Below are 22,869 nucleotides of genomic sequence, written 5' to 3' on the forward strand. Positions count from 1 at the left end.
ATCTATCTATCTATCTATCTATCTATCTATCTATCTATCTATCTATCTATCTATCTATCTATCTATCTATCTATCAACGTGCAACTCCTAAAAATGAACAATTCTCTCTCGCACTCACAATCACACAGTCTTGGTCACTTTATTTTCCTGTCCAAAATTATATATGATTAAGATATAGAAAACAACATTAGTTTGCATTGCCATTGTATATTTTTATTTCTAGGAAACATAATATCTTGTGAAATAAAATTAAAATGCCCAACAACCTTCCGCTACAACCTGCGCTGCGACTTCTCTCCACTTGCTGCGTCATAGATACCAAAATAAAGCTATATGGATAACGCAATTTTCAATTGCAAAGTACTCCCCGCCTGATTTAAGCTAGAACCAGCTATTTGATCTTGCTCGATGGACAGAAAGCCTGGAGAGAAAAAAAAACAACACAAAATACATGACTAACTGTCTAAAGTTTTTAAAGATTAAAAGCATGGCAAGATTTGACAGACTGACACAAGATAGAATGGATTTTGCTAGTGATGATGCTATCAAGAATTTGTCAATTAAAAAATCTCACAAAGAAAGCCACTCGGCCTCGATTTAAAATTGTAGTAAGCTCATGTTATGTTTAGTGTTCTTAGTACATAGCGTTATGAATTTGATAACATTTTGTACACATACTGTGCCTCTACACTTCTTAATACAAAATTATAATATTGGTGCATGGTGCAGAAGTCCTATATTTTATCTCGAAACAGTTGCTGTCCCAATCTTCCATTGTTATATTATTATATACATCGAATTATCGAAGAGTGAATTGAAATTATAAAAGTTTTTGTCCCTAACATAATCCAATAACAAGACTCTCCTTATTCCTCTCCTTCAAATAATCTGGCTAACTCAGTAAGATTGAGCATTACTGACAATGTGCAAAGGACAAAGAAAAATAATTACATTGCTTTTCTGACGGCCTGAGGTCTTTAACTCATTCAATCCTAACACCGACTATATCCGTAGTTTACCAGGGCTACTTTTACCCCATGCCTATTTATTACATTTTTTCTGAGACACATTATAGGCGTAGTATCAAAGCTAGGGGTGTAGGGCATGAGAGGGAGGAGTAGTACCTCACGGTGAAAGGTAGTCACGCTTCATAGTGATCCTGAGAAATGGCTTAGTAACTTATTTGGTCTCCACCTCTTGTGTCTAACTCGTATATGGCTCCAAGTAATTGATGTGCACTCAGTGGCCACACCCCGGGCAACGGGTTTGACTGACCGGCTAAACCCAAAGGCTCTGCCGGAGGGTAAGGAGTCGTCTTTCCTTTATGTGCATGAAGACTGTTATGGCGGAGAGTGCAGATGATGCAGCAACATGGACAATGGACTTGATGGCGTTACAGCAAGGTGTATGGCACACGTGGAGCGCGTCAAAGACGTTAAATGATTGCGGTCGGCCATCGTAGAAAGGATTGGGGCCCTACTATGTATTATCCCATTGTATTGAAATGAATCATGCCACGTAAAGTTTATAGAAGTTATACAGGTACCCCTGAGCCCCCTGCGGGTGTGATACCTGTTGTAAATATTAACAGGGAAGAGACAATCTCTTCAGGGAGTAGTACAAACGAGGATGACGACGTCAATCTAAAGCCTGCGGGAGGATTGGAGTCCGATAATGTATGTATGAAATATGCAGGGAAATGTCTACGCATTGGAACATGGAATGTCCGGACATTATATACACTAGGTAAACTGGACAACTTGATTAAGGAGACGGATGAGATGAAGGTGGACATCCTAGGAGTGTCTGGGCACAGATGGACAGAAGAGGGTACTGTAAAAAGAGACACTCACACATTTATCTATTCTGGAGGTAGTGAAAATCAACATGGTGTGGGTGTGCTGGTGAAATCTAACATTTTCAAATATATTATAGGTATATATGCTGTAAGTTCCAGAAACATGATGATAAAATTGAGAGCCAGACCTTTTGACATGTCAATCATCCAGACATATGCACCCACAAGTGATTATTCGGATGAGGACATTGAAATATACTACGAAGAATTACAAAGTATGTTGAAACACGTAAAATCAACGGATGTGTTAATTGTCATGAGTGACCTAAATGCTAAAATTGGGAACGGGAAGGAGAGTGACGTGGTTGGCCAATGTGGACGGGGTTAGAAATGAGCGTGGAGACAGACTAGTTCAATTCTGCATTGAAAATGAGCTGATTGTTACCAACACCTTTTTCCAGAAACCAAAGAGAAAATTATACACATACACAGGGGACTGGTGTAGAAATCAAATAGATCACATTATGATCAGGAAAAGGTTTCGCAACAGTGTAAAATCATGCCAAACATACCCGGGAGCTGATATCAATTCTGACCATAACCCACTTATTGCAAAGCTAACGTTAAAGCTAAAGAAAATTTAAAAACCAAAGATATTAGAAAAATTGGACATCGATCGTCTAAAATGGTCATCAGAATTGTAGGAGAAATATAATATCTCTGTTTCGAACAGATATGATGAACTACTTATTGAATCACAAGAACAATTCTCACAAGCAAATGAAATTGAAGAAATTGATATAAAATGGAACATATTCAAAGACAGCATAAAATTCGGTAATAAGGATATTCCAAAGAAGGAGAAAAGAACAAGAAAGCAATGGATGACACCAGAAATTTTGGATCTCATGTCAGAACGTAAACAAATGAAGAACAAACCAGAGTATGAAGCGCTGAATAAGAAAATCCAACACAAATGTCGCATAGCAAAAGAAAATTGGCTTCACCACAAATGCAGGATGATCGAAATATTTGGCCTAGATGGAAAAGCAGCCCAAAGGAAATAAGACAAATTTCGGGCAAAAAACGCACCACTAACAACAATAACTGTATTAAAGACAAGAATGGTAAAATATTATTTGAGAAAGAGGAAATAAAGGAAAGATGGTGTCAATACATTGGCGAGTTATTTGATGATGACAGGCCCCAAATACCTTTGCCAAGCAACACTGACGGTCCTCCAATACTCGCATGTGAGATAGAAAATGCATTGAAAAATATGAAAGATGGCAAGGCTGAGGGTGAAGATGGCATTGTAACAGAAATGCTAAAAATTTTGAAAGAATTCTTAATTGTGAAACTAACAGATATCTTTAATAGTATTTACAATACAGGTTATATTCCAGACGAACTTGCCAAATCGGTTTACATCACGCTACCGAAAACATCAAAGGCGACAACTTGCAGTGATTTCCGCACAATAAGTCTGATGCCCCATGTAACTAAATTATTATTGAAGATCATCCTAGAAATAATCAGGTCTACCATCGATAATGAAGTTGGCGATGTACAGTTTGGCTTTAGAAAAAATAATGGGACAAGAGAAGCAATTTTCTGTTTAAATAATATCACACAAAAATACCTTGATCATCAAAAAGAAATCTATGCATGCTTTATCGATTACGCAAAAGCATTTGATAGGGTACAGTATGGAGAATTAATGACATGTCTGGAAAAGGCAGGCATTGATGGCAAAAATATACGGCTAATCACAAATCTATATTGGCATCAAAAAGCAGCCATCAGGATTCAGGGCGATCTGTCACCTTTCACGCCAATTAAAAGAGGAGTTCGTCAAGGATGTATCCTCTCTCCATATCTATTTAATCTGTACACAGAGTTTATCTTCCGTAAAACCGAGCACATTCCAGGTATTGTTGTTGGAGGTAGGAGGATAAATAATCTGAGATATGCAGATGATAGAGTATTGTTGGCATCGAACGAGACAAATCTACAGATCCTTGCAAATCAAGTAAACCTGAACAGTACAGCAATGGGTCTAGAGATGAATGTTCAAAAGACGAAAGTAATGGTCATGTCAAAGAAGCCTGAAAAAATCGCAAAAGTCCAAATTAATAATCAAAACATCGAACAAGTAGATTCTTTTAAATATATTGGACAGACAATGACCAACAACGGAAAGAATGAGCTGGAAGTGAAAAACAGGATTGCTATAGCTAAGTCGAGGTTCAGCCAACTGAATAACATTTTAACTTCGCAATAAACGCAGATGAAAACGAGAATAAGAATATTCAAATGTTATGTCCACTCAGCACTTCTCTACGGCTCAGAAACATGGACCATGAACAAACAAATAGAGAAAAGAATTGAGGCCTTTGAAATGTGGACTTTCCGTCGCCTTGGAAAAATCAGTTGGAAAGAAAAGAAAACAAATCAAGAAGTATGTGACATCCTTGATATCAGACCGACCCTAATGAAAGTAATAAAAACAAGAAAACTAAGGTATTTTGGACACGTAAGACGCCATCAAACTGTCAACAAGGACATTCTTGAGGGTATAGTTGAGGGGAAAAGAGGAAGAGGCAGGCCAGCAAGAACTTGGATAGATGATGCGAGGACATGGACAGGATTGTCGGCAGCCGAATGCGTGTCATTTCAAGTCAACCTCAACCCATGAGATGACACTGGAAGAAGAAGATCAAAGCTAATGTTTTTCACTTTTGCATGTTAATGATAGGTGAATAAAACTATCTATGGACATGCTCATTTTAAATACATTTTTTTCCAATTAGTTTTGACACGTTTCGACAGTGACAGAAATAATTTTAATTGATGATATAATGTCATAACTGATTTTTAAAAATAAAAGAAGCATAGAGAACCCAAAAATTGGTGATCGACTGAAATTAAAGTGTTTTCATTGTAGATTAGTGTGTCAAGTGGGGAACGCCCTCTGTTAAATGAATCAAATAGCGACAAATGCAAGGCTATATTATTATAGATTTATTAATTTTGCAAACGTTATCGGGCGTAAGAAGTATTTTTCGTGAGATTAATCAATAAATAAATTGTTTAAAATGTGTGTTAATTTAAAAGAAAAAGAAAAAAAAAAGGGGGGGGGGGGTATGTCTTGGATGATTTTATTTCCTATGCAGTAGACATGAAAAAACAATGAAGTCGACTGGGCGGAAGTTTCTTTGTTTTTTTATACAAAACGAGCCGACACCATCCGAAGTTAAGGGAAGTGGACAGCACTTGGGAGTGAACCAGGGTCTCAGGGAAGTGTACACCAGTGGAGAGTGAACCTGGAAATTCTTATCTTCTTATCCATGGCCTGCGCTTGTATGCACGTTGCCTGTCATAATATGCTTTCGCTTCCCTCATGTCTGCTGAGTGTGTACGGATGTTTTCGTGCCTTATTAACAGATTGTGAACTAGTTCAGCTCGTGACCAGACCAACGAATGACCATGGCAACACCATCGACCATGTCATTACAGATGAAGGTTTCCAGTTTTTATTTCCTGTCAACAATTTAAATAAATTAATGTCTGACCATCAATTTTTAATTTTCTTCATCTACGTAACAACAAACTGTTATGATAATGATTTAATCTTTTGCTTAATACATTATTATTTTGATTGGAAGTCTATGTGGAATCACTTCACTTTGCTTGCTAATGTTTTGTTACTTCCTATTTCCGGGTATGATTAGTCTACTTTCACTTTTCTTTTTTATCCTGTCGACATGGCAGACGTTCCTGTTCATTAAAAACATATTAAACTTATCATCTGCCTCCATCGCGTTTATCCTTTAATTATAAAGATGGCCAAACATATTTTAACAGGTTATGAGCCCAGCTCAACCAGCAAAAACATATATTTCGATGGAGACGAACGAAAATTCGAATTATGGGAAACCAAGTTCTTAGCATACATGAAGCTGAGAGGCTTAAAAGATTTTTTGACAATGAAACAGATGATACAGAAAGATGCGAAGAAGCATATGCTGAATTAGTGCAATGTTTAGATGATAGGTCCCTCTCAATAATTATGAGAGAAGCCAACAACAATGGTACTACTGCTCTCAACATTCTGCGGAGACATTACAGACCGAAAGGCAAGTCACGCATTATTGCACTCTATAACGAGTTGACGACACTAATTAAACAGGCGCATGAACCAATAACAGATTACATCATTAGAGCGGAGACTGCATCAAATTCACTGATACAAGCAGGTGAAAAATAAGTGATTCACTTCTGATAGCTATGGTGCTTAAAGGATTACCTAACCAATACCAGTCATTCAAAACGGTGACTACACAAAGGGACAGTGAACAAACATTCCTAGATTTTAAAGAAAGTCTAAGAAATCAAGAAGACAATGTCTCTAACAATGAATCTTCTGTTCTTTCGGTACAGTATTCCCAGCGACCATCAAATTACTACGATACTCGTTCTACTGAAACATCCTCTTTGAGACGACAAAATCATTCTGCTGAAACATCCTCTTCGAGACGACAAAATCACTATCGTGCTCCACATAATTATACAAATGGTGCTACTTCCAAATGGTGCGCGAATTGTAAGACAAATACCCACAACACCAAAGATTGTCGAAGAAAACAAAGATGGTGTGACAACTGCAAATCAAAAACCCACGACACATCATATTGTCGAAATATCAATAAACCTTCTGCAAAATTTATAATAGATATCAATAAATCAGTAGAAACTGAAAATCGCCACTTCAGCTTTGCAGTCAACAATCCTGTCCAACTTCAACAACCGATCAACAGTGCTAACTTCTTGCTCGTGGAAAGTGGTGCTTCGGCACATATAATCAACGATATTAATAAATTCGTTAAGTTAGATTCTTCATTTCAATCGTCAAACCACGCAATTGAATTGGCAGATGGCCAAAGAATAAATGATATGATCAAAGGTCAAGGTCATGCCCTTGTCACCCTTACGGATACAAAAGGAATCAAACATGAAGTAAGCTTGAAAAATGCTTTATATATTCCAGCTTTTAAACAAAATATTTTTTCTATATCGGCTGCTGTAAATGGAATAACTTCTCCAAAGATATCATTTGATAAGCATTGTGCGATGCTCACTTGTGATAACGATACAAAATTTGAAATAGAGAAACGAGGAAATTTATACTATCTATACTCATCATCGGTCAAAAATCGTTGTGCCACCCATACACTGAAAGAATGGCATACAATTCTCGGTCATTGCAATGTGAAAGATCTGATGAAATTAGAAAAATGTGTAGATGGTATGAAAATTGTTCCAAATGAAAATTCTGATAACAATGGATTATACGGCTTTAGATGTGAAACTGTCTTCTTGGAAAGATGACTGAATCAAAGAACCGACAACCAGATGTACGTTCGACGCAAATCCTTGAGAAAGTTCATATTGATCTTGCGGGTCCAATAACTCCAATATCGAAAGACAATTTCCAATATGCTATGTGTATTATTGACGATTATTCTGGACTCATTAATGTTTATTTCCTAAAAAGTAAATCAGATGCATGTTATGCTTTTCAAAAATTCTTATCTGAAATGAGTCCATATGGACATGTTAAGTGTGTGAGAAGTGATGGAGGTGGGGAATTTACTTCAAAAGAGTTTGAAACTTTATTGGTAAATAACAAAATAAAACATGAAAAATCTTGCCCACACAGTCCTCACCAGAACGGGACCGCCGAAAGGTGCTTTCGAACCCTATTTGAAATGGCAAGGTGTCTGCTTATCTCGGCTAAATTACCGAAAGAGCTATGGACATATGCCGTCACTTACGCAGCTTACATACGAAACAGGTGTTTCAATCACCGACTCCAGTGTACCCCTTTTGAAGCCTTTACAAATTTGAAACCAAATCTGTCTGAGTTGCAGACATTTGGAAGCATCTGTTATGCTTTTGTACAAAATCCTAGGAAGCTTGATGATAGAAGCAAAAAGGGAATTTTCTTGGGATTTGATAAAAGTAGTCCAGCTTATGCTGTATATTTTCCTGATACTAAGAATGTCTTGAAAGTAAGAATTGTCAAATTTACTCAATCAGTCAAATTCAAATATGATGATAATAATATTCATGATGTTGTAGATGAAAATGATTACATGCTTATTCCTTTAACCAAACCACAAGAAAACACAATACCAAATGCAGTAAATCCAACTGCTGATTGTGACCCTGAATACCAAGAGCCTGAACCCACTCTTGATGAAAGTGTGAACCCAAGTCAATCAGATACTGACGACACTGACACAAACACTAATTGTGAAAGAGACCCAAGAAGAATGAAAAAGAAACCTAAGTATTTAGAGGACTATGTTGTTAATGATGAAATTGATCATTATTTGAATGCTACTACCCATTATTGTTATGCTATTCATGACATACCAAAATGCTATAAGGAAGCTATATCTAGTGTTTCATCTGAGAAATGGCAAAATGCAATGATTGAGGAAATAGAGACGTTGAATGAGAATGATACTTTTGAGTTAACTCCTTTACCTCCAGGCAGGGAAGCAGTGGGGGGAAGATGGGTCTATGCTATTAAAGAAAATCAATCAGACCAAATTCAGTATAAAGCTAGATTTGTGACAAAGGGATATTCTCAAGTGCCTGATATTGACTATACAGAAACATTCTCACCCACAGCTCGCATGACCTCAATCAGAACATTATTGCAGTTAGCAGCACAAAATGATATGGACATAGACCAAATGGATGTCAAAGCGGCATTTCTAAATGCTCCTATTGATACTGAGATATTTATTGAACAACCAGAAGGTTTTGAGATAAAACATAAGAATAACAAAAATGAAAAACTTGTATTCAGATTAAAGAAATCTTTATATGGGTTGAAACAGAGTGGTCGAAACTGGAACCTTACTCTACATTCTCATTTATCTGATCAGGGATTTACTCAGTCATTGGCTGACCCATGTCTATATGTGAAAACCTATTTTGATAAACAAAATAAGAAAGAAGTCAGAATTATTCTCATAGTTTGGGTCGATGATTTACTGATAGCATCTCACAGTAAGAGTGCAATAGAAGAAGTAAAGGATAAATTAAAGTCTAACTTTAAAATGAAAGATTTGGGAAGAGTTTCTAAGTTTTTGGGAATCAAATTTGAATTCCAGCAGGATATGATTTCTATGTCACAGACAGATTATATTACAAAGTTCATAAAAAGATTTGGACTTGAACACTGTAAACCTAGATATACACCTAGTGAAATTGATACAAATAAAGTAAACAATGAAACATGTTCTGATCAAGATACTAGAAAGTATAGGGAAATAATTGGAGGTCTCATATACATTATGACTGCCACTAGACCTGATCTTTCATACATAGTCACAAAACTGTCTCAATTCATGTCCAAACCTGATACATACCATATGATTATGGCTAAGCATGTTTTAAGATATTTGAAAGGTAACATCAACCAGAAACTACTGTTTAAGGAGACAGACCAGCCACTAACCCTATCGGGATATTGTGATGCAGACTGGGGTAGCTCAAGTGACCGAAAAAGCATTACTGGTTATGGATTCGAACTATCTGATAAAGGCCCATTGATTTCATGGAAATCAAAGAAACAGCCAACGGTGGCTTTATCCTCATGTGAAGCCGAATATATGGCATTAGCTGCTGCTACACAGGAAGGAAAATTTTTGAAAGCCTTGTTGAATGATATGTTTGACTTTGGTATCAACAAATTTACTCTATATTGTGACAACCAAGGTGCTATGGCACTACCAAAGAACCCGGTTCAGCACCAAAGGTCAAAACACATTGATTTAAGATTCCATTTTATTAGAAATGAGATAATTGATGATAAGCTGCAATTGATATATGTTCCATCTGATAAGAATTTGGCAGATGTGTTTACTAAACCAGTTAGCAAATTTAGAAATACAAACTTTCTTGATCTTTTAATGGGGAAATGAATAATAATAATATTGTTCATTCTAATCTATATTCACATTATTATTATTTATTATGCTCTCTTAACGTGAAGAAAATCAAGCTTGATTATCAATAAAATATATATTTTTTTATTTTGTAATTTGTAATAGATAGGTACATAAATTTTCATTGTCCTATTCCTTTTTATTTTTATTAGTCTGTTGCTTGATTAACCAACATTTCATTAAAGTTAAATAAATCAGTTAAATAACCTTTTTTTTTATGATGGATTACACATCACATTTCTCTTTTCTTTAATTTAAATGTCAAATGATATGATGTGTAACATAAAGGTATATATATATATATATTATATTTTAAAGATAGATTAAATCAAGTGGGGGTGTTAAGATAATGATTTAATCTTTTGCTTAATACATTATTATTTTGATTGGAAGTCTATGTGGAATCACTTCACTTTGCTTGCTAATGTTTTGTTACTTCCTATTTCCGGGTATGATTAGTCTACTTTCACTTTTCTTTTTTATCCTGTCGACATGGCAGACGTTCCTGTTCATTAAAAACATATTAAACTTATCATCTGCCTCCATCGCGTTTATCCTTTAATTATAAAGATGGCCAAACATATTTTAACACAAACCGCCCTGCAAAGAAACATTACCTCACGTGATTTTAAGAACATCGACATGGAACTCCTAAGGAAAAACCTAACTCCTTCGAAAAAGAACCAGGGACGGTTGGTAATAATGGGCAGGGCGGGCAAATACCAGCCTGTTTTTTTTCAAATTATATGCTGTATTACCAGGTCCGAAATAATCTAATTTAAATAAAATAATTTTAAAAGTTAGTACTTAAACTTGATACTTCGTACTGAAATCAATTTGTGTGTATTTTTGATAGATTGATAATCATCATGCACCCCGTAATACATAAACCAGGATACGCTCCTGTTCTTTATATCAAAACAATGTAATTTTCTATTGTATTCCCTCTAATAAAACAAAACACTTTTATTCAGAAGTCACTACCATGGCCGACTAGAGTACTATAGTTACGTCATGGTCACGACTAAATAAATATATATAAAATACAACCACCATTTCGGTTTTCTCAACAATTGAATTAGTATACGAGAATACTCTCCTGAGAAAGGAGAGAGTTGAATTCTGTTCTAGAGGAAATAAATACGTGGGCAGATTCCGTACTTGCCCGTCCTGAAGCTAATACATACATAAGATAGTTCGTGATGAAGAGGCGGGAAGCTAGGGGTTGGTTAGGTAAGGAGCAAAGATAACATGGTCTAACGAATGCATGAGAAGAGATTGGTAGCATTATTTTGTCTTAATTGTATTGTATGAATTATTGGCGAAAGCCTAAGATTAAATAAACTTTGTTTTTGTTTGTCTTTTTTTGACTATGGAACTGATACTTGTCGTAGCAGACCTGCCTACTGGAAATAGGAAAATAAAAATCGTAGTTTTCAGGGTTAATACAATCGTAGTTATTATAACTACCCTTTTAAAAAATCACCGGAATTTTCGTCTATTATAGGTATCAAATTTTAAAAAAACGAGAAAAACTGATTGGAAACGTAATAATGATGGTGGTGGTAGTAATGATGATGGTATTATTATTATTATTATTATTATATTATTATTATTATTATTATTATTATTATTATTATTATTATTATTATTATTATTATTATTATTATTATTATTATTATTATTATTATTAATATTATTATATTATTATTATTATTATTATTATTATTATTATTATTATTATTATTATTATTATTATTATTATTATTATATTATTATTATCCTTATTATTATTATTATTATTATTATTATTATTATTATTATTATTATTATTATTATTATTATTATTATTATTATTATTATTATTATTATTTTTATTTTACGTATTGGTGGTATTACGATTGTTGTATTTTTTTGTGGTTATTAATAGTATCAAATTATTTTTTTTGTTCCATTTACCATTTTTTTCCACTTTCATGTATGTTGTCATCAAATTGTGTGATTTATTGGCGAAAGCCTAAGATTGAATACATTTTGTAATATCGTATGGTAATTATCATTGTCAACGACATCGTCGTTGTCATCATAATCATCATTATCATTAACAAAAACAACAACATTAACAACACGTACTACAATAGCAATAAAAACAATATCAACATCATCATATAATTTCCGTCATCGTCTCCACAATTCTAACCAACAGCACCACCAAAAACACTACCATAATTACATCCTCCCTCACCGTCTCCTCTTCCTCCTCCTCCTCCTCCACCACCACGGCTACCACTATTCCAACCACTACCACCACCGGCACAATCATTCTAACCACCAAGAGAGCAGTAAAAATGATGCAATTTGAGCTCTGAATGAAACTTCGAGTCATATCGTTGTTGTTGCTTCTCGATGAAAACTTTGAAGTTACTACGTACTACTGAAAACCAGTAATGTAACAGAAATATTAATCTCGCCGTTGAGGGATTAAAGCATCTCTTTAATTTTTCGAGTGAACGAAATGGACTTGTATTGTCAAGGTGTTGTCCCATTATGTCTCGTCGCTTTATTTTTTTGTTGTATTCTCTTTCGTGATTCATTTTTGATTACGTCTGGAATAATTAAAATCTACTGGTATAGTCATTTCATTGTGAATGTGATTATTTGTAGTTGAATTTAAACATTTTTTTTTAGGTGAAAAAAAATATTAAAAAAATAAATAGATTAAAAAAAAAGTATGGCCGAATCATCTTTGCCCCACCACTATAAATAGGCTAGAACCGCCACAGGAAACAACATCGAATGAATTAGAAACTTATCCTTTAGATACAAATTTTGAACTGTTTTCCTCCTCTCCCCTCATCCTCATCCTCTTCCTCCTCCACCTCCTCCTCCTCCTCCTACTACTACTACTACTACTACTACTACTACTACTACTACTACTACTACTACTACTATACACTAGTACTACTATATACTACTACTACTACTACTACTACTACTACTACTACTACTACTACTACTACTACTACTACTACTACTACTACTACCACTACTACTACTACTACTACTACTACTGCAACTCCTCCTCCTCCTCCTCCTCCTCATACTACTACTACTACTACTACTACTACTACTACTACTACTACTACTACCACTACTACTACTACTACTACTACACTACTACTACTACTACTACACTACTACTACTACTACTACTACTACACTACTACTATCTATTACTACACTACAACTACTACTACTACTACTACTACTATACTACTACTACTACTACTACTACTACTACTACTACTAACTACTACTACACTACTACAACAACACTACTACTACTACTACTACTACTATCCACTATTCAAAAACTACGAGTACTACTACTACTACTACTACTACTACTACTACTACTACTACTACTACTACTACTACTACTACATAGCACGTATTAATTTATACTACATACTACTATACTACTACTACTACTAATACTACTACTACTACTACTACTACTACTACTACTTCTATACTACTACTACTACTACTACTACTACTACTACTACTACTACTACTACTACTACTACTACTACTATCTACTACTACTACTACTACTACTACTACTACTACTACTACTACTACTACTACTACTTCTTCTCTTCTACTTCTACTACTACTACTACTACTGCTACTACTACTACTACTACTCTACTACTACTACTACTACTACTACTACTACTACTAACTACTACTACACTACTACTACAACTACTTACTTACTTAACTACTACTACTACTACTACTACTACTACTACTACTACTACTACTACTACTACAACTACTCTACTACTTACTACTACTACTACTACTACTATACTACTACAACTACTACTTACTACTATACTACTACTACTACTACTACTAACTACTACTACTACTACTACTACTACTACTACTACTACTACTAACTACACTACTACTACTACTACTACTACTACTACCATACCCTACTTCTATCCTCTCTCTCTACTAACTCCATACTACTACTATACTACTAACTACTACTACTACTACTACTACTACTACTACTCTACTACTACTACTACTACTACTACTACATACTACTACTACTTAAATACTACTACTCTACTATACTACTACTACTACACTATACTTACTACTACTTCTACTACTCACTACTACTACTACTACCTACTACTACTACTACTACTACTACTACTACTACTACTACTACTACTACTTACTACTACTACTACTACTACTACTACTACTACTACTACTACTACCTACTACTACTACACTACTACTACATACTACTACTACTAACTACTTACTACTACTACTACTACTACTACTACTACTACTACTACTACTACTACTACTACTACTACTACTACTACTACTACATACTTACTACTAAATCTACTACTACTCTACTACTATACTACTACTACTCTACTACTACTACTACTACTACATACTACTACTACTACTACTACTACTACTACTACTACTACTACTACTACATACTACTACTACTACTACTACTACTACTATACTACTACTACTACATACTACTACTACTACTACTGACTACTACTAACTAACTACTACTATACTACTACTACTATACTACTACTACATTACTACTACTACTACTACTACTACTACTACTACTACTACTACTACTACTACTGCTACTATCTACTACTACTATACTACTACTACTACTACTACTACTACTACTACTACTACTACTACTCTACTAACTATACTACTACTACTACTACTATACCTACTAACTACTACTTACTACTACTACTACTACTACATATCTGCTACTACTACTACTACTACTACTACTATCCATACTACTTAACATTATCTACATACACTACTCACTACTACTATACTATACTACTACTACTACTACTACTACTACTACTACTACTACTACTACTACTAATACTAATACTACCAGGAAAAACTCGAGCTCCATGGGCCTAATGGCTTTGAAGTACTAGTTATTCCATACTAATCTATATTCATAAATGCAAAATTTAAAAACTTACACATGACATAATCATTAACCTGCTGGTGAATTACCTTCCTTTAACGAAAAACCAGAATGACGACGAGGATGACAATGATGAAGAAGATGATGCTAGCAAGCACAGCACCAACGATAAATGCGTTTGCTTGTCTGGGTTCTCTGGTATGTAAGGCGGCGTGTGGTGATCCTGAGAGAACTGAGATCAGTAAGCTTGTACACTTGCTCCGTCGTTTTGCCAACGTATTTTCCTGTGCCTGAGATACAAAAGCAAATATACAGCCACTTCCAAAAGTAAGTTCCACAAGACGAATTCAAATCAATGTACATGAAAGGTAATCAATTTATCACGATCTATATACGAAACGAAAAGTAAGAACATTTTCTTTACAATGAACATAATGACAAAACAGAAAATAGAATCAGAATAATACATCACCTTTTAGAAAACGGGTTCGATGTTTAGGTCATCGAAACAACTTTTGTGTTAGTTTTCGGTGTCCAGGTCAGACGCAGAAAATGGCGATGGGTTGGCCTTGCCCTGCGAAAAGAGCTCTGTAATATAAAAAGCAGGCTTTCGAATGGAACCCACAGGGCAAGAGGAAACGGGGTCGCCCAAAACCGACTTGGAGTAGAAGCCTTCACCAAGATTTGTGCGTCTCTAATCTTACCTGGTCTATGCCAAGGACAGAAGAAGATGGAAGAGTGCTGTTGAGGCCCTGTGCTTCGCCAGGAAGTCAAAAGGCATAAGTCATTCCGTCTATCCACACTGTGTTTTCTTCAGTATCTTTATACGTTTCATCATGGGAGCAGTCAAGTTAAAAACATAATCTTTGCTCATTTCATTCCACAATCTGTTAGTAGCAGAAACAACAATTTGGCGTGTTTTGTGGGGTGCCCTGTGCTTCTTATTTTATTTGATAAGAGTGCACAGTGATCAATTGGGCTTTGGTCAGGACTAATCGCTTGCCAATTTATTGTATCAACACGATGCTCTTGTACAAACCGTCTAGTAACAAGTGCTCTATGAGGTGGGGTGTGGGGGCATTATCATGTACGAATACATTCACTTTATTGTTAGAATTGTTAATAAAAGGAACAATATGTTGTTCAAGAACTTGAACTTTTTGAGGATACATTATTCCTTTAATTAGAACCGAAGGCGTTTTGCGCCCGGCTATAATCCCTCTCCGCATTATTACAAAGCCATGTTCTCTGTTTTGTACTTTCTGGATGTTATCATCATCAAATCTGTGGTTTATTCTTCGATAACATAAGATTTGTCTGTTGACCGAATCGATTTTGCTTCGTCGGTAAATTGCACCCTGGACCATTGAGCTAATGTTCAGCGTTCATAGCGGCGAGCCCACAATAGTCGGTTTATTTTGTGATTGGCAGTAGGTAAAGGACATATTGCTGGCCTTCGTGCTTTCAAACCAGCCTCGTGTTAATGAAAATGGTCAACTATGAAGATTATGCCTTTATTTTTCATAAATGTGCTTTAAACAGTGTCTGCTTTACTGTTCTAAAATTTGAAATGAATCCAAAAAATACTTTTGGCGTTACAGTACATTTTGATAAAAAATGTAACAAATGTAAAGAAAGATTTAAGATATAAGTATTTTTCAATTACTCAATTTTATTTTATTCCAAATAATGATGACACTAGACGGCATTATGATATATTCTTATTATTTTGGCAATGGTTATGATAAGAAGAGGCGCCAGAAACATTGTACCGACAGTTTATCAATTTCTTTCATCGATTGTAAGGTCAAAAGGTCAAATATGTAAACTATTCCAACATTTTTCTAATTCAAATCATTGTACAAATGCGCTTGTTATGGGGTATACTTTAGTGTGCAGAAATTATAAATACATCTAATCGATGGTTTTAGAGCTATGGTGTTTTAAAGTCAACAATGTAACAAGTGTAAAGAAGGATTTTATAAATTTGAAAAGGCAATTTCTTAATTAAATGGACTGCTTTTGAATTTCTAAATGATTTCGACAGAAAATGGCCCAAAAGTAATGAGTGATTTTTTTTTGAAAATAAAAGTAAGTGTATAGGAGCAAAATACCAAAAGCCTACCAAGATTGAGGTACTATGTTATCGAGTTTTAAGGTCAAAGGGTGAAACATGCCAGTTGATGGTAAAATAATTCATATCCATTATTTTTCATAAATGTGCTCAATTAATATGTTGTCTATTTTATTGTGATAAAAATTGTAAATGCGAAGAATACTTTTAGAGTTACGTCATGTTTTTTAAATAAATATTTTAACAAGTTTAAAGATGAATTCTTTGATCTATGACTGGTAATGATTAATTTACTTTTGAAATGTCATTTATGGAATCGCTGCCCTAAATGGCATTAGATTATATTGTTTGATTTGATAGATCTTTGGATAATTATTGGATTCAGAATCATTGTGGTAAAGGCTTACCTAAATCCAATGGTATTGATATCAATTGTAGGGGTTAAAAGGTCAATATGCAACATAATATGCAAAATAAGCACCCAGTTTTTTTAAATATCACCTTAAACATTAAGTATTCTTTATTAGTCTAAGGTATCAAACCATTGAATAAAATAGTATGTGAGTTATGGCTCTTTTGGATTAAACTTGAAACTTAAAGACATTCGATTTTCATAGAATATTGGCACAGTTTCATTTCAAAATTCCATTTGATATTTTATTGCTAAACGCCTCCTAAACTTACAGTAAATTTTTGGACTGTTTCAGGGTTACTAAATTTTGTGCTAAAGGTTTACGAACTTAGAATTATGTTTTCTTCATTACGTTGAATTTTATATCCAACTCACAGGATAATATGTGACCCATCGCCTCAATTCGGTATATATCATACCGGGGTGAACCAAATTCGGAAAATTAAATTAAATTTGAAAATGATTAGAATTACAGAATTGGAGACTTGCGTAGTGTAAGAAATGGTTTTCATTATTTTAAGTTGGCCTTATTAGTCCAAAAACATTTCAAAATCCCTATCACTCCGACAAATACCGTATTGAGAAATTGGCCTTTTTTGTTTTTTGTTTTTCCCAGTAATAGCAAGAACTATTAACAGAATAAAGGCTAAGCAGAGGCATAAACTTACTCACACACACACACACACACACACACACACATATATATATATATATATATATATATATACACACATCACCTGTTCATGCTTCAAAGTACTTTAATCATGTTCTAGAGCATGCTGGCTAGAACTTTTCATATATCTTGTGATCAGAATGTGTAAAAATCAAAACATGATCAAATTTATGTTTTTTTCCCTCTGGATACGCTTTTATGCTCACCGGAGAAATATGTCATACGGTGTCCGCCATTGTTCCGATAGTTTAGAGCCAGTGTTACTAAGTTACCATGTGTCATAAGGAAGGAAGTGACATTACGACTGTTGAATCATATTCTAATCTCATTGTTAAAGAAATGAAATGATCTATAAGTTCCCCTTTTTTGGCACTATTTGCATGTGGTGACATCTTGACCACAAGATACTGATGAACCTATTTAATATTAGGTCGACTGTTGGCACTATTTCTTAATCCCTAAGCTTTCTAAAAAAATAGTGGACATTTAGGAAATCATTGTTTTGGCGTTCAGTGGCGATATGTTATCAAGAAGTATAATTTAAAAAATGATTTGGTAAATGAAGAAAATGTTTGCCAAATATTCTGAAATCTAGCCAACTTGTTCCTATTAAAATTCTCATCATATAATATACAATCTTATGCAGTGATTTGATATTTTAGTCCAGTAAAGAATACGTGCAATTAAGTAGATTTCTTTTACATATGCGATTTTACTATATTTTTCCCCAATTCCTAAACATCTAACTTTACACCTCAAAATCCAGGACCTTATTGCACCAACTATAAAGCAGAGGCAATGGAAATTAAAGAAGGAATAAAGAAAATCAGGGAATCAAACATCCCTGGCAATACCAAAACAATTTTTCGTACAGATGCCCAGCAAGTGTCAGACACTCTAAACAACCCAATGCTAACAAATCTAAACCGTGTAAACGCAGAACTAATGAAAATAAGCTAAAGAGCAAAAGAAGTGAGACTTCGATTAATTTCTGGTTCTGGCATCATAGAAAATAAAATATCAAATACTTTTTGCCAGAATGGGGTCTGAGGAAACACAAGAAGAAATATTTTAATGAAGTTGGCGAAATTATGCTAATGGTCAAGACCCAAGCAAAAGTCATCTGGTACAAGACATATCCGAGCTTCAAGTAAACTGACCCAATCAAACTCCCAATTAGAAATGACCAGGTCACAATTTTTAGACTACGATCGGGACACAACCACCTGAAACACCACAGGAACACGATTTTCAAAATTGAAGAGACAGGTATGTATGATTGTGTAGAGGATGAAGAAGATGCTCATAGTATACTCGAGACCTTGACCAAAATATGCAACAGCATGAGAGGATTTTTTGGCTTGGTACCCCACCTCTGCCACATCTAATATAGATGGACGTGCCTCTGAAGACTAAGCCGTATGGGCAACTGACAGAGCTGAGGAAGACAACGGCATTCCCTCACTAACTAGACATTCAAATAAAGAAGACAATGCGAGGGAGAAGAAGAAGAAGTAGTAGTAGTAGTAGTAGTAGTAGTAGTAGTAGTAGTAGTAGTAGTAGTAGTAGTAGTAGTAGAAGAAGAAGAAGAAGAAGAAGAAGAAGAAGAAGAAGAAGAAGAAGAAGGCGACCCGAATTACCCTTGCATATTGATAAACTCTTACCACAATGTTCCTAAATCCAAAGCTCCCCCACCCCCCATCAATAAAACACTTGAGATATTGATAGTGCCATTTATTGTCTAAATTATATGTAATTTCAAATGCGCTCCAGTAAATAAATGATTTGCTTAAATTATCAAAGTTCTAAAACCCTTTTCAACATGTGTTAATAATATTGACCAAAAGGTGATGTCACTCTAAAATTATTCGGTGTTCATACTAAGGATTTCAGCACAATATGAGACCTTATTTAGGACATCTAATAAACATGAATTTGAACATTATTGTGTGGATAATTTGATTATTTGACCTTTTGACCTTAAGAATAGATAATAGATAAATTAATTTTGATAAACTATTGGTATGATGTTTCTAAGACCTTTACTGATACAAAAAACCCATTAAAACATTTCTAATTAAAAAGTTATTAGAGTGTCATTTAGTGTCGAAATGTTATCGAATTTCATAAGCGCTGAAGTAAATCAAGAAATTGCTTGTTAAAGTTATAAAAATCCCTCTTTGCACCTGTTAATACATTGATAAAAAAAGTGCAGTGACTCTAAAATTATTCCTTGCTGATATTTGAAATTCGAGCACAATTAGTAGAGACTACATTTAGGACATTTGTAAATAAAATGGATTTGAAACTTTTTGATTGGTATTTTGCATATTTGACATTTGACCTTAACAATCGATAATAGGATACATTTGTTTTGGTAAACCTTTGTTATAATGTTTCTAAGACCTTTACATTTACAAACGACCATTATAACATTTTAAAAAACCGTATAGTAAAAATTAGGGTCTAAATATTATAGAATTTCAAAAGCGCTCAAGTAAATGAAGAAAATACTTGTCAAAGTTGTAAAAATCATTCTTTACATATCATAATATATTGACCAAATGATGCCGAAATTCTAAATCCATTCCGTGCTTATACTTGGAATTTCAGCACAATATAGTTAAGACCCTATTTAGGATATTTTTGTCAAAAAAATGGATTTCCAATTTTTTTTGAGGACAGTTTGCATATTTGACCTTTTGACCTTAATATAGATGATAATATCAATTGATTTTGATAAATATTTGATATAATGTTTCTCTAAGACCGTCACTTATATAAAAAAAAGCATTATAAGATATTAAATCGTTACTATAGTGTCAATTAGTGTCGAAATACTATCGAATTTCAAAAGAGCTCAAGTAAATCAAGAAATTGCTTGCCAAAGTTCTAAAACCCTTCTTTATTATTGTTAATACATTGAGCAAAAGGTGCATTAACTCTAAAATCATTACGTACTCATACCTTAAATTTTAGCACACTTCAGAAGAATATTTTATAAGGGAATTTGTAAAAAAGTATGGATACGAAAATTTATGAGGTATGATTACCATAATAATATTTGACCTTTTGACCTTGAAAGTCGACAATAGTATAAATCGATTTTGGAAAAATTTGATATCATATTCCTAAGACCATTAGTTATATAAAAAATCATTAAAACATATTAATAATTTATTATATTGCCCATTACTGTCAATTATAATGGAATTCCAAAACCGCTCAAGTAAATCAAGAAATTGCTTGTCAAATTTCTAAAAATCCTTCTTTACATTTGTTAAAAAATGTTTAAAAGGTGCCATAAATCTAGAATTTTCATATACTCTGACTTGAATCTTATTACAACAAAGAAAACTTCATGTTTGGCATACACGTAAAATAAATGTATTTGAAAATATATATTTTGACACAATTTGCATATTTGATCTTTTGACATAAAAAAATAGATGATAATACGTTTCGATTTTAGTAAACTTTTAGGATATTACCCCGAAACTCACATGTATCCCAAGAAATATCTTAACATTAACAATATTTAATAGCGTCCTTTGGTATTGAACTTATATTATATGGAATGACAATAACACTTCAATGAATTGAGAATACACTTGTCAAATTTCTCGAATCCCTCTTTTCACTTGTTAAAAAGTGGATGAAGTTGCGCGATAAGTCAAAAATTATCTCATGGGTAAACTTCAGAATAAAGAAGACAATAGTTAAAGCACATTAATGAAAAGAAATAGATTTGTAAATTTTTTTTGGCGGAATTTGCATATTTGACCTATTGACTTTAAAAATCGATGATGGTACCCTTAGATTTTGATATTATGTTCCTGGAAAGTTCACCTATATTATAACAACCTGAATCTGATTATTTTGCTTTATTTATCCTATGGAGAATTAATCTAACTTTAGGGTAAGACAAGATCTACGAGTGCAGCGTCTCAGTTTTAACGATAATAACAATAAATACAAACAAAATTACATTAGCAATGTTAAAAACTGAAAAGCAGCAGCGATATTTGGCATATATCCTGCTATTGTGATGAATCTAGGCCCAAGCACAGACCTGGTTGGCAGAGGCAATGTCTGACTTCCTTGCAAAATGGAAGCGTCCACAATTGTGGAAGTAAGCGAAGATAATTGTCATTCTGAAGAAAAAAAAACGGTGAAGGAGGTTGACAGTTGCAGACCCATATCACTTCTGAGCTGTTTGTACAAACTTTTGGTGCGTGTGCTCTAAAATGACCGGAGACGGTCGTAGACGCAACTTGCCACCCAAGCCGGTGGGCTTCAGGATTGGGAGGTGCGCAATGGAACAGATCATTGCCCTTACAAAGCATATTAAAACAGGATATGAACGTATACAGTAAACAGGTGCTGTGTTTATAGACCTATCGGCGGCCTATACTACTGTCTGTTGCGGAGGGCTAGTTAATGCTAAAGTTTGCAAAAATCGTAGGGTGCAGAAAGACATTGAAGCTCTCTTCTATCATAGGGGAAAGACACCACGAGCAAAGTCAGGAAACTGAGGAATGCCGTCCCTTTGGGATCTGTTCTGGCACCGACGCGACGACTGGACCCTCGTTAATCAAAGTAAGGTTTGCAAAATTCACAAGGTGCAGATTGACCTTGAAGCTGCTCTCTTCTATATTAGGGAAAGACAATTTCATGTTGCCATAGGAGACACTACGAGCAAAGTCGGAAACTGAGGAATGTAGACTTTTGGGATCTGTTCTGGCACCAAAGCGGACGACTGGGCCCTCGTTACTCAAAGTAAGGTGTGGACCCGTCTCCAGAGCGTACTTAGTGAGGATGTTACCAAACTCAAATCCTACTTT

At 34.4% G+C, this 22,869-nt stretch overlaps 1 protein-coding gene across 2 annotated transcripts in view; it reads right to left on the minus strand.

The window, feature by feature from the left end:
• Nucleotides 1-191: 191 nt before the first annotated feature.
• LOC144972767 (cadherin-99C-like) overlaps nt 192-22,869 on the minus strand; it is a 67,309-nt gene continuing 44,631 nt past the window's right edge. The window contains exons 12-13 of one of the 2 annotated variants that reach the window (XM_078914380.1): nt 14,956-15,156; nt 192-421 (exon numbers count right to left, since the gene is read on the minus strand). In XM_078914380.1, coding sequence (XP_078770506.1) covers nt 14,962-15,156 — 195 coding nt within the window. In that variant the 3' untranslated portion in view covers nt 192-421; nt 14,956-14,961. Of the gene's footprint in view, nt 422-14,921; nt 15,157-22,869 lie in introns of both variants that reach the window. The other variant, XM_078914381.1, reaches the window with a different exon arrangement.

Source organism: Berghia stephanieae, chromosome 5 (assembly GCF_034508935.2).
Source record: "Berghia stephanieae isolate SIO BIC M18660-M18661 chromosome 5, UCSD_Bste_1.3, whole genome shotgun sequence".
NCBI classification, from domain to species: Eukaryota; Metazoa; Mollusca; class Gastropoda; order Nudibranchia; family Aeolidiidae; genus Berghia; species Berghia stephanieae.